Raw genomic sequence first — 13,381 nt, 5'->3', positions numbered from 1 at the left:
ACCACACACTAAGAAGGCTCACATAAATTTTATTTACAAAATTAATTAATACATATTTTACATATATTACAAGGATGTATGCAACACTGAGTAGTGCAAATGGCTCTGGCCCAGGGATCACTCACTCACTACAGAGACCGAGATCAAGATTGAGCTGTATGTGTGTGTGCGTGTGTGTGTGTGGTAGCAGGGTCACCATGTTTAGGATTGGCATAAGCAGGACGTTATGGAGAGAACAGTGCGGAGTTGGCCGTGCTGGTTCAGGAATGTGTTGCTCTCATAACCTTGAGGAACACATGCATTCCCTGGACCTTCTGCCCACAGCAAACACTCTTCTGGGTTAGCAGCACTCCTACAATGTGGATAAAAATAGATAAGTTAGCAAATAATAATGACCTGCTTCAATGTGGATACAAATAGGTTACATAAGTTAGCAAATAATAATGACTTGCTTCAATGTGGATACAAATAGGTTACATAAGTTAGCAAATAATAATGACCTGCTTCAATGTCTACAAATGGTTTTTGGCCTTTGTTTTGCTTATGGCTTAAGGAAATTCAGTTGAGTTTTGGAAGGACATACAAACCTTCATACTACTACAGATAATAAAAATCAAACAATTAAATGTTAGACCCCATTTCTGGACACATTTATAAGTTTTTGGCATCAGATGTGCTGTTAGATCAGCTTTTGGTATCAGATGTGTTGGACCATAATACTCAGAACCCTGTCAGCTCCATGCCTTTCTCGTGCTGTTCTTCTTATGCTTCACTATACATGAAGATCAATACACGAGCACAGTCAGTGTAGATTTAAACCTATATGCTGATCACAAAAGCTTTTAAGAATGCTGAATCTAAATGAAATTAATCAGAATATTTGTGGAGATCAGCAGTTGGAAATTAAACCAGACATGATTCCTCAGATTCCTCTTGATACTGGCCAGGGATCTGAGGTGTCAAAGCAAACAGTTCTGGGATGGGTGAAGGAGGAGTGGAGAAGGAGGAGTGCTGGAGAGTGTGGTGTGGTATGGTGTGGTGGAGAGTGTGGTGTGGTGTGGTGTGGTGGAGGGGGTTGCAGTTGTCCCAGCTGTGCTGGCGCTTACCTGAGAAGACATCGGTTTCCTGTGGCACAGCTCCCCAGACACCTGCCCACATCAATTTCCTGTGGAACATTAGCAAGACAAGAGATTCGGCCATCAGCTCACTGCCACTTTCAAACATCCACCCCCGCACCTTTGAAACTGGGGATGGGGTAGGGGGCAGGCTGTTAAGCACATTGAGTGCTTTGATTTGACACCTGCAGGCACCATTTGGGCACACTCTTCTTCACACGTTTTGGGAGAGGGGTGTTAGACAGTGACAAACTAAACAAACTAAAAGTTTTACCCACAGGAGTGAGTTTGGTTAGTGTAGTGGCACAATTTGTTTAAAAATAAAAATAAAAGTACATTTTAGATAGATAAGAACAATGGTAATGGCCACAATTATTTATCAGTGCTACTACTTTTGTAAGTACACTTTATGTGCAATAATGTAACATTAAATGCATCTGTAGCTACAAGAAACTATAGATAATTGTAGCACAGTAAATACATTTTCCTTATTTGTTTGTAGTTATGACATAATGTAGTTATGAGCATTTGTCTACATTTTCAGGGCCTGAAACAACTGACAAAATGCCTGCGAGAACGGAGAAGCAATATGCATAAGCAATATTTCACCTCAAGAATGTCTAGTAAGTCTAGTCTAGTAAGCATTCATTATTAGTAAGTCTTAGTATTAGTAAGTTGGTAAGTATAGGAGTATTGTATGACAAAAGATGCAAAAGATGTATTTGATATATAACAGATATTTGGACTGTTTCAGAATTTTACACTATTTGAACTTCCTCAATGAAAAATGTCTCTCCTATAATTACTACTATACTGCATTAATGCAATTTTTTACCTGTAAAATAGCACTGGCATATATCATTTATTTCAGCTATGTACAAGTTGTGCTTATAGATGTCCTGCAGTGACAAATCTGGATAAGTAAAGAACTCCATCATCCCCAGCACCCCCACCAAGTGAGTTGAATTTGGAGGAAATGGATTATCCTGGGTCCAGGTGAGAAGACTGACAAATGTAGATGACTTATTAGCTATGTCTGTCACCTCACGCCAATGACAAACTCCCATTTCCTGATCCCGGGTCATTGGTGAAAATGTTAATTAAACATGTGAATTCAGAGCAGGTATAGTCATTTCAGGGCTTTCCCCACCAAAACCTGAATGTCAGCTTCAATCTGCAATTGATCCCTCACTACTTAATCCAGATCAGTTAGATGGAGAAGTCCGAGTAGCTTACCTTGAGTTTCTCACTCTTGACTCCATCAGGGTCATAGGCCAGCTCATAGTGGTACTCAATGTATGGGATTCTGTAGCACCCTTCCTTCATCTCACAGGTCTCTACGGTCTGCACCAGCTCAACTTTGTTTGGGTTCTCCACCAGCGCAGCGTCAAATTTAGTGGGGACACAGGAGAAGCCCTCTGTAGGAAAATGGAAGCATTGATGTTAATGTCACGAAATATACGGCCCACATTTAAAATGGCATGGGCTGAAATAGGCCTATATCTCACCGCCTATCCATTTCTATTATGAACCTTTTCTTATTATGCTTCAACAATCATTATTTGACATGTCAATTTCATAGGGTAGTGGAAAAATCATATATATATATATATTTGTTTCGTTTTATTTGCGTAAATTTATGATTGGTTTCACAAAACACACCTCGTTCAGCCTTGGAGCCTGCACACTTCCCTACATCAACGACAGTCTCATAGGGTGTTTCGAAGTTGAAGGTCTTTAGTGCGGGAACCCGCATACACTGGGACAGTTTTGTCTCGCAGTGGCATTCCTCGATGGTCTCAACCTCTCGGAGGCCATCAAAAAGCATCACCTTGTCCACTCTCAGGCCGGTTGGTTCACACGTTAAATCTGCTCCACACGAGGGAACTTTGCTGGAGGAATCTTTAGTATGTGGAGACGTATCCTCATTTGATTTAACCTGATAAAGCTGAACAAGCACAAAGATTGAGGTTAGCTTATATTTATTGGCCCTGAATAGTCAACAATGTTATCCAGGAGTAAAACTATGATTTCTATATTACTTTATTATATTAATATACTATATTGTAGATTCTATATTACCTGTATTTCTATGATGTAATCTACAGCTACACAAAGCTTTCCAGTATTGACTATTCCAGGCTTGACCATAAGACCATGTACAACAGCGTCCTCTTGTGGTTGTTGATGTTATTGCTGAGTGCCTTACCTTTTTGTTCCTGAGGTAATCCAGCATTGAGGAATGCCTGGGATTAACACGTGTGGCTGTGTCATGTGATGGTGAAGCTTTTATAGGTCCCCCGCAATGGCTTCTGCATTTGCCCACGTCAACATTAACTGGACTTCCTGAAATATCTGTAAAAAAACAAAACAGCTATTTCTACCGGGAGTAATTTTATTTTTAAGGTTTTAACTTCTATGATCAGCTCTCCACTAACCACATTAAACATAGAAAGTCATAGAAATGGTGTCAGTACTGACATAGAGCATCATTAGAATGGATGAAATAAAATAATGTTCCTTCAAAGATGGAACACCAGGTTATGGCCACACCAGGTTCTTGGTAGAACATGTGTGTCAGTGTCATGTGAAGATTCTTGTGAGATTCTCTTGTGAGGGCACCACAGACTAAGGCCACGAATGGGGCTTCCAAAGACTAAGGCCAGCCTCTTACCTCGGCCGATGTAAACAATATGGCTCTGGCGCCTGCAGCAGGCCCTCTCTGTGAACAGGTTCCTGGGCTCCATATGCTCAGCTAACACAGCACCTACTGAGGGGGCGACAAGAACAACAGCAGCAGGCAATTAGGGCACTTCTGCACTACAACGCTACACTACAACTGCATTACAACATGGCAGCAAATCTGTGTGTGCCAACAGGACTGATTCTTCAAAACAGAACACTAATGTAAACAAATGGACCAACATTAAGGCCTATTTTTATATATATAATATATACAGTATATATATAATAAAATAATCAATTTTAATTTTATTAAAATAGTAATAAAAGTTGTAATAATATTATATATGTAACAGTAGATTCACCACTGTTTAATTTGCTAATATTTTGTATTGACAATAATTATGCTCAGGCACTCCATTCAACCTTGGCTTGAGCGACCTGTCCTAGTTATCACTATGTTTGACAGAGGACTGCAGTGAAACATTTTAGGGATCTTATGCTAATATTCTCCAGAAAAATAAATGCTAAGTATATAAATGATTAAATAAAGGAAAGCTTGAAAAGACCCAGTACTTACAAACTTGACGGAGAGTGTAGAGAAGAATGAAGAGACACAGGGTTGGCATATCCATAGTGCTACCTCTGTTCTTTGCAGTAGCCTCTCCTGACTCTGTGGATCCACTCTGACCCCTGTGTGTCACTGGCCAGGGATATTTATATTGGCCTGTTGTTCTGACTGCAGTTGTCACTGGCTGATGGTGTGGAGTTTCAGGGGAGAGGAGCAAGAAAAAGGACAGGACCTAATCAAATTTCCATGCTTGAAAAGCCACCTCGGGGACGGTGTTTAAGGCGGAGGGCCACATCAAAGGCAGTCATTCTGGAAAGCTCCTGGAGTTTTCACCTTGGAGTTTTCACCTTGTTCCCCTTTGGTGCTGGGGGATCTAAACTGATACATGTGCCTGAGATCTGCCTAATTAAGTGCTTAAAGAGCTTTGAGACCCATAAGCACCACTCACTGAAAGGCATTAATCATCTTTTATCTCAGGGGGATAGGTGTTTAGCACCTCCACTTAAAACAAAAATGGTCCCGGCCGTGTAAACAAGATCAGCGAGGGGCCTGCACCACCTCGAGATGGGTTTAGGGGTGGGGGGTGGGTGGGTTTGGTCACGCAATCACCCATGTGTTTATTCAGTGCTGTGACCAAATGGAGTCCCAGCAGCCACAGGCTCAAGGGCCAGGCCACTGCCCCATCGACACACTCTGGAGAATCAGGAGGGGATAAGCCTCAGAGGCCACACTGATATATAAGCAATTTAGATGTCATAATTACACATAAGCACTCACATTACAGGTTGCTGATAAAGACTCCTCGGAGTGAAACAACAGATAAAGAAAAAGAGAGAGGTGAAGGAACTCACTGATGCCCCCTGAAGGAACTCACTGATGCCCCCCCCCACACACACACACATCCCACACACACACCAAAGCATTCTACCACACCTTATCATATTTTTTTGTCTCGTACATGCTTACTTTTTATTATGGTACTGCTTGATTTGACCATAGTCCAATTTTGCTGTGGTTTCTAGGATGAGGAAACACACCCAACTTGGACCGTATTCAGAGCATGTTGTGGTCTCAACATGCGGAGTCATTCCACATCAAATTTGTACTTACCGAAACCAAACCCAATAAATTTTCGAAAACATAATAAACCATCTCTGAACAGGACAGCTTATTTGCAGACAGCAGAAACCCTGCGTGATCCGACTCGTTTGCTTTTCCTTTTGGGATCCAAGTGTATTCTTTCACAATAGGTTGAGCAGAGGAAGAAAAACACGACAACATTTTTTATTTATTTATTGTTACATAGAATTGTGATGAGGCCATGGCCAGGCAAAGAGAAATTCTCTCCAGCTCTGAAAACTGAGCAAAGGAGTTGGCAACTGTCAACATCTTGAGGGATTTACACTTTTTAATATGTGAATTCTACCGCAGAAACTGACAGTTCTTTGAAGTCTACCCTTCATCCTCACCCATTTTCACCTTGGCTTACTTCATTGATTGAAGTTGGGTTACACCTTCAGGAGCACATTACACAAACTCGTGCACTGAATACACTGATACCAGAAGGAAGGGGTTTCAATCAACACAAACAACTCACAGCTAATCACAGATCATTCCCATGATCATTGCTAATAGGGACTTAAAGTAGTCTTCCTAAGAAATGATCATTCATCACGAAGCAATGTTATTTACAGTGCAACTAATGACACCCCAAAATTATTTGACCCAAATTAGACCTTTTATTTTATTATTTTCTGTTAGCACATAATAGCCAACCCCTGAACAATTGTACTTGATACGTCCTTTCAGTCTCTGTCTCTCTCTCTCTCTCTCTCTCTATCTCTCACACACACACACACACACACACAGCACACTTATAGATACACACACACACACACATACACACACACTCAGGTGTGCTGCTCAGAGGATTATATATGAATCAGCTAGATGAGTAAATGCTGCTCATGTGATCACTACCAGGCCAGACTGATCAAACAGATCACAGTCTGCATGTGTGTGTGTGTGTGTGTGTGTGTTACTTATGAGACCACTGTCTGTCTACCCATTTGTTTAGTCTGGTCTGGCTTGTAAGTGTCTGGTTCACAGGACCTGTCCCTCTTGTCCTTCATCTTGACCTGGGTTTGGGCCAGCACTGTACAACTCCTGCCCACTGTACCTGTCCATAAACCTGTGCACTATACTATATATATATATATATATATATATATATATATATATTATAATTTATATACATATATATGTATATAAAAATATAATGTATGGTATGGGGTGTTAGCAGTGCAAGGTCATAGGTGAGACAGTGCAATACAGTCAATGTAAACAGGTAAACAGTGCAGTAGTAAAACGTAAACAGGTAAACTAGTAACAGCTAAAGTGCAAATGCTAGACAGGAGGTGTAGTTTTGTTCAGCAGTGTTACAGCCTCTGGAAAGAAGCTGTACCTGAGCCTGCTGGTGCGGGAGCGCAGGCTGGATTTTGCTTTGTTTTTACAACGTTTATGATATGTAGAGGGGAGTTGGGAACCAATAGTCCTTTGGGCAGATTTCATTACTCTTTGTAGTGCCTTGCGATCAGCAGCGCTGCAGTTGCCGTATCATACAGAGATGCAGTTAGTGAATATGCTCTCAATGGTACAACGGTAGAAGTCTGTTAGAATCCTAGGACATAGGTGTGCTTTCTTCAGGGTTCGTAGAAAGTGAAGGCACTGATGCGCCTTCTTCACCAGACAGGAGGAGTTGAGAGACCAAGAAAGATTTTCATTGATGTGTACCCCAAGGAACTTAAAACTTAAAGCACCGCTGATGTGGAGAGGGATGTGTGCCCTGTTCTTGGCTCTCCTGAAATCCACAATGATCTCCTTGGTCTTCTGGGTATTGAGTGCCAGGTTATTGTTTTTGCACCACATAGCTAGGTGCTGAACCTCATCCCTATATGCTGTTTGATCAGGCCCACCACTGTGGTGTCATCTGCGAACTTGATTATGGCATTGGAGGCATAAACAAGTGTGTACAGTGTTGAATAAGGTACACAAGTGTTTACGAATATGATTATGATTATCATTATAACACAATCATAGTGGTAAGTGAACGAGTCATTGCTGTGTTCACAGAAGTTAATGTAATTATAGGATATTGGACTTGTGTGTTATAGTTATACAGTATATGGTTATAGTTATGGTATTTAGCAGACCCTGTTGTCTAAAGCGACATACAACTAACAAAAATACAAAGTTAAATTTAACAGTTTCAAACAATTTAAAAAGTTGGTAAGACTACATTAAGGAGAATAGCAATAATAAACAATAATGTAAATTCAATCAATAACCTAATGAAAATAAATGAATACTATAATATACAAACCATAATGCATATAAGAAAGGCTTAATAAACTAAGTGCATGTTGAACAGATATGCCTTTAGACCCCTCTTGAAAGACCCACAACTATCACAGTATATATAATACGATGGCATAACTGTGTTTGAAGCACAGTACTAATGCCTTCACTTACACTAATGTAAACTTCCAACAAAGAACAATCTTATACACACGATTAATCCTCATTGTGTAATTGTTTTTTTTTTATTTAATCTTTTCTGCAATGACCCAGACTATTTTGAAAGACAAGGCTTATGTCATTAGTCTGTCCTTCACCTGGAGGCCAGTGAGTGGCCAAAGAGCGTACAGATACCTCTGGAGAAAGTGCAGCTGCAGCAGGCAGTCATCTCAAAGCCTCCTGTCTGGCAGGGCAGGGCAGAGCATCGGTGCCGTCTGGAGGATTAGTGCGCTCTGAGACCACAGCGCGGCACGTGGACAAGAGGAAAGTCACTCTGAGCGCCAGGGTGTAAGAGGAAGACTCACAGAGACAGGGAGTGGAGTTGTGCGCGTGTGAGTGTGAGGGAGAGGAACTTGACTTGAAGTCCCTGTCGCTGAGTTGCAACAGGCTGTAGAGGAACAGAAGGACAGAGCAAGACCAGTGGACAGAAGAATACCTGGCAGATATTGACAGATCAACTGGCACTAGAAACATCCATCCCTATCAGAGAGGCACAACCGTCCGCATCTGTGGAGGAATTGTGGGACAGAAAAATCTTGGCAATCCCAGACTGACAAACTGGCATAGACGGCAAAGGAGACAAACCCAGCGTTAGAAGAGGGTCTTGGATCACTTTTAACTGTCAGATAAGGATCTCTGACTGCACTAATGATACTGGTTCTATTTCCTTTCATTTCTGGAACTGTGTGGGCTATCTGTGTTGGGGCAAGTGAAGGAGCAACTCTACACTCTTTAATACTCCACTGAAGAAATGGCAGATGAGCCCTGTTCACTCTTGGACGGAGAGAAAACATTTTGAGAAGAAACCACAACCAGACGTTTCTTAGGTGCATTTATATGTCTTTGTGAACACGCATTAAAGCGGAATTTGGAGTCACAGTCAGCTCTCTAGGCTATAGGACGCAAGAGCCAACAGACACACAATGCCCTCTCGCCCGAAAGAGCCCACCCCCCACATTGCCTGGACGGCTGAAGTCAAAGCGACCGAGGCAGAGAAGAGCGCAAAGATTGATGGGAAACATGAGGCCTCCGAAAGTGTCCATGAGGCCACAGAGGTGCAGCCTAAGCAGACATCTTTCGCCCAGGCTGTTAACAACCTGTCCCACATGGACAAGGTGATGAACGACTTGGCGTTCGGCCGCAGGGTGGGATTCTATGAATTACGAGGAGAGATTGGCAGCGGGAACTTCTCCAAGGTCAAGATGGGGGTGCACGACCTGACAAAAGGTAAGGTGCTCTTGCACCAGGGATGGCTTGTGTACTTTTTGTCTAATTAAATGGCATACCGGTACTTTGGTTTTTACACAGAGTTCTTACATATTTCTTCAAATACTGTTGTAATTTACATATTTTCTTACATTTCTTACATATTTGTAATCTACATGGAAATGTAACATTCAACAATATATTCAGTTATGCAATGGGCATAATGCAAGAAATTGACTGTATGTTGCAATCACCATCTTATTTAACTGAAAACCATAGCTTGAGTAATATAACAAAAATATTAATTTCTATTGAAGTCACCAATGGCTAGCCTCCTGAAAGGACCGCATGCCCTGTGCACATCAGACACATGGCACATCCCAGAGGTCTTCCCCGGGCATGTTACGCTACGCTGTGCTCTGGGAGGACATGCTAGAGTTGAAGCAGGTCTCCCCTCCTGTCTTACGTCGTCAACAGCACACACACACACACACACACACGTGGCTCTTGTCTCGCACACTGCTCAGTAAGTCTGTGGGCCTCCTAAATGGGTCAGAGCCTGGAGGGCAGGAGCCGACTGGCTACTGAGCAGCTGCTAATCCCCAGAGAGCTCACCAGGCGATGGCCCTGTAGACCCAGACAGGAAAGCAAGGTGAAGAAGGGAATGACTTGCTTCATCCATGAGGTCATGTCTTACATGTCATGTTAGATAAGTGTCTTTAGGTTCTATTAGTAAATATTGCATGTATTATATATTGTATTATTCATTCATGTATTTTGCTGTAGTTAATTCATTTTGTAATTGCAATGTTGTGTATGCGTAACGTATAATATGTGTAAGATGTTCATGTAACCCTAGTTACACATGAACTTCTTATTTCAATTCTAATTGTTCTTTCTCATTTCTCCTCACTTTCATTCTCCTCTTCTCACTCTGGTTACTGTGACTCCTCTTTGCGTTCTCTCATCTTTGTGCTTCACATTCTTTTATGGCACCAAGAGAGGGTAGCTATCAAAGTACTGGACAAAACACGCCTGGACAAGCGGTCGCAGCGGATGTTCTCCTCCGAGGTGTCGTGCATGGAGAAACTGTCTCATCCCAACATAGTGCGTCTGTATGAGGTGGTGGAGACCCTGCACCGGCTCTACCTGGTGATGGAGTATGCAGGTGGAGGAGAGCTCTTCTCCCGCATCGTCACTAGGGGGCGTCTCCCTGATTTGGAGAGCAAGATGGTCTTCTCACAGATCCTGGCTGCAGTTAAGCACATGGTAAGCACACAGAATTGACATCCAAGCTGGTTTTCCTTCCGCTGGTCTCAGCAGCTTTGTGAATAGGTTTTAAGAGAAAACTCTTAGTTCTAAGAGTACTCTGAATGCTTAGATGAAATGCTTTGTGAACACAGTCCCTGGTTTCTAAAACTTATTTTTAGTGCATATATATGCTAAAAGTCATGCAGCCTAGTAATAATTGTACGGGCCCTCTGCCTGTAGCCTAAATATCAAGATACATGTTGATAGTTTTAATTTGACTCCACTGTCTTTTTCTGTCTTTTTTCAGAAGGCTTTCCTTTTATCTTCAGACTATTTTGATTCAGTTATTATTTCCATACCATTATTTGGCAAACTTTGGCTCTATAAATTCCCTTCATCTTTTTCCTTCCTTCCGTCCTTCCTTCCTTAACACCATCCTTTCTTTGTGTCCTGTCCCACAGCATGACAGCAACATTGTGCACAGGGACCTGAAGGCGGAGAACATCTTCTACTCCACCAGCCACTGCATCAAAGTGGGGGACTTTGGCTTCAGCACTGCGAGCCAGCCCAACGCTATCCTGAAAACCTTCTGCGGCTCGCCGCCCTACTCAGCCCCGGAGCTGTTCAGGGACAAGTCCTACAATGGCCGCTACGTAGACATGTGGGCCCTGGGCGTTCTGCTGTACTTCATGGTAACCGCCACCCTGCCGTTCTGCGCTACCAACCTGGGCCGCCTGAAGCACTGCATCTTGCAGGGCTCCTACATGATCCCCTCTTACGTCCCCGAAGGCTGCCAGCACATCATCCGCGGCTTGCTGAGGATCGTCGCGGCCGAGCGCTTCTCCATGGCCCAGATGATGTCCAGCGCGTGGCTGAAGGGTGTGGAGTATACACAGCCGTACTCTCCGGTCTGTCTCACGCCCGCGCACCTGGCTGACCCCGCGAGGGCACTGAGCGCGGAGGAGAGCGAGGTGAAGGTAGCGATGGAGGAGATGGGCATCGGGCGGGTGCAGCTGCTAAATAACTGCCTGGGGACGGACGCGCGCAACCCCATCACGGGCACCTACCGCATCCTTCTGCACCGTGCCCAGAGAAGGACCACGGTGGAGGCGGCCGGGTACGATGTGTTCCGGCCCACGGATTTTCGGCCACTCCGACGCTGGTCTGTCCCCATCATGGTTCTGAGGAAGGAGGCACCTTCAAATGTGTGCTCCATCCTTTAGGGCAGCTGAAAGCACACCTAGGGCCTTTCTGAAACTAGTCCCTACCCATTCCCCCTCGATTACTGAGTGTACTCAGGTGGGAATCACCCTCACAGCTAAATGAGGTTCCCTTAATTAGCACGTAGGGTATAATACTGCACTCAGCTAAGGGACGAACCTCACTCTGCCTAGCGGAAACAGGTTCTGATGTAGACTACCCATGGATTTGTTTACGGAACTCACATTTGTATGAAGCATTCGTGACGTGCCACATTGTATACCTATTTATTTACAGAATGATTGTTTAGGGTTGTTTATTTATTTGATTATGTATCCCAGTTTTATCAAGTTACCCATTAAAGAGAAACTAAGCAGTTTTGGCAATTTCTTCGCTGTTTTCTCTCTTTTTGCTCGCAGGTTTCTCTGCAAAGTTCCCCCTACAGCCTCAGAGTATATGATTTACGACACTCCTCAATCGGGCAGTCTGTCATTTTCCTCTTCCATGTTCCTCCGACAATGGTTTACTTGTTTTCTGCTTCTTTTCGCTGGCTCTGTCATGACAAATGTCTGAGAAACTCCATCGCTACCTTGTTCTAGCCGGTGCCTGGTGTGTATGTGTGTAAATGCCATAAAGCAATTTGTTACTATTAAATTTGTTACTACAATTAATTCCTAACACTGAGGCCCTCGACCCGCCGGCCCAAAGTTGCAAGGGTGGTTTTTCTGCTCACAGGCACTAGGGTGAAAGCAAGACGGCCACCATTCAACCCGAAAAAAGTCATATAACCATTCCAATGACTCCGAAGCTGTTAAGTTAAGGTAAATTAAGCTAAAAAAAACCTGCATAGTTCCCCTTTAATTTATTTGATCTAGGATTTTAATTGATCACTCCCAAATGGAATCACTGACCACAGGGGTCCAGGAGGGGGCACTGCTGTTTCTGAGTACACCATGTAAATTCAACTTTGTAACACTTAACACTAAACATTGTATTCTGATCGGAGATATTGTATCAGTATGTATGGATTTGTGTATTTATACATTGCAATGATAACAAATTAAATTATTAAATAATGTTACAGTTTTTTGTTAGATTTTTTGCTAGTGAATAAACCTCACAACAAAACAGCTATAACAGTAACACAAAACAACAACAATAATAACATATCTATTATATTACATGAATAAAACTGATTTAAGAAGCCAATCCCACACACACACACACACACACTCACCCAGAAAATCAGTAATCTTTCCATAAAGCTATTACATTGTCATGAACCCTATCTTTATTTTAGCAGTTTTACACATTTAGTTTCAACCAGTGACTTCTCTGACATACCACTGACGTACAAATGTAATGTTCAGTGGCAATGGCAAAATGGCAAATAAAAAAAAAGAAATCAGTAAAACAATCTGCTGTCAATCATATCTGTCTCCTACACATAGCTTTTTCTCCTGCTGGTGTGTAAGCTTTCACATGCATGGACCTTTTGATATAGCATTTGCTTGTATAGCATATCAACCACTTCCCATCAGTTCCTTGATATCCTACATCAGTACTGGCACTGTCTTGCAATTCACTGCTCCATTCCCACGTGCAGATTTATTGTAATGATCTATTGCTGTTTTATGCAATCCTCATAGCACTCGGTTGAAGGGTGGGCCACCTCTCCTTCCCTTTTCCTGTATTTGTTGTGTCAATATCCTCAAGCCATACTGTATTTTTTCAGTTCCCAGCCAGATTATGGCTCGAACAGTTGCCTTACCTTGAGACT

The 13,381-nt window shown here is 42.7% G+C and overlaps 2 protein-coding genes across 2 annotated transcripts; one reads left to right on the top strand and one right to left on the bottom strand.

Moving 5' to 3' along the window:
* Positions 1 to 201: 201 nt before the first annotated feature.
* Positions 202 to 3,862, bottom strand: pnhd (pinhead). Its single transcript, XM_076293145.1, has 6 exons — positions 3,790 to 3,862; positions 3,282 to 3,470; positions 2,778 to 3,002; positions 2,352 to 2,533; positions 1,107 to 1,165; positions 202 to 352 (listed from the first exon to the last, which is right to left on the bottom strand). Exons 1-6 carry the CDS (start codon positions 3,860 to 3,862, stop codon positions 202 to 204), a joined length of 879 nt encoding a protein of 292 aa, XP_076149260.1.
* A 5,005-nt stretch (positions 3,863 to 8,867) lies between these two features.
* On the top strand, positions 8,868 to 11,624 carry LOC143133379 (serine/threonine-protein kinase NIM1-like). Its single transcript, XM_076293144.1, has 3 exons — positions 8,868 to 9,171; positions 10,151 to 10,419; positions 10,863 to 11,624. Exons 1-3 carry the CDS (start codon positions 8,868 to 8,870, stop codon positions 11,622 to 11,624), a joined length of 1,335 nt encoding a protein of 444 aa, XP_076149259.1.
* The last annotated feature ends 1,757 nt before the right edge of the window (positions 11,625 to 13,381 follow it).

This window comes from Alosa pseudoharengus, unplaced genomic scaffold, assembly GCF_046254945.1.
Source record: "Alosa pseudoharengus isolate Yale_2024_CS ecotype anadromous, Long Island Sound unplaced genomic scaffold, YU_APseudo_1.1 YU_APseudo_1.1_scf_2, whole genome shotgun sequence".
Lineage (NCBI taxonomy): Eukaryota > Metazoa > Chordata > Actinopteri > Clupeiformes > Clupeidae > Alosa > Alosa pseudoharengus.
Note: the sequence above shows the minus strand (reverse complement) of the source record. Positions and strands in the feature narration are given on the sequence as shown.

Bases quoted from the DNA above. Each gene is read 5' to 3' on its own strand.
- LOC143133379 (XM_076293144.1), top strand. From the start codon at position 8,868: ATGCCCTCTCGCCCGAAAGAGCCCACCCCCCACATTGCCTGGACGGCT. The intron at 9,172-10,150 runs GTAAGGTGCTCT...TATGGCACCAAG, and splicing joins GGTGCACGACCTGACAAAAG to AGAGGGTAGCTATCAAAGTA. The intron at 10,420-10,862 runs GTAAGCACACAG...CCTGTCCCACAG, and splicing joins TGGCTGCAGTTAAGCACATG to CATGACAGCAACATTGTGCA.
- pnhd (XM_076293145.1), bottom strand. From the start codon at position 3,862: ATGGAGCCCAGGAACCTGTTCACAGAGAGGGCCTGCTGCAGGCGCCAG. The intron at 3,471-3,789 runs GTAAGAGGCTGG...GTTTTTTTACAG, and splicing joins TATTGTTTACATCGGCCGAG to ATATTTCAGGAAGTCCAGTT. The intron at 3,003-3,281 runs GTTGTACATGGT...CCTCCAGCAAAG, and splicing joins AACAACCACAAGAGGACGCT to TTCCCTCGTGTGGAGCAGAT.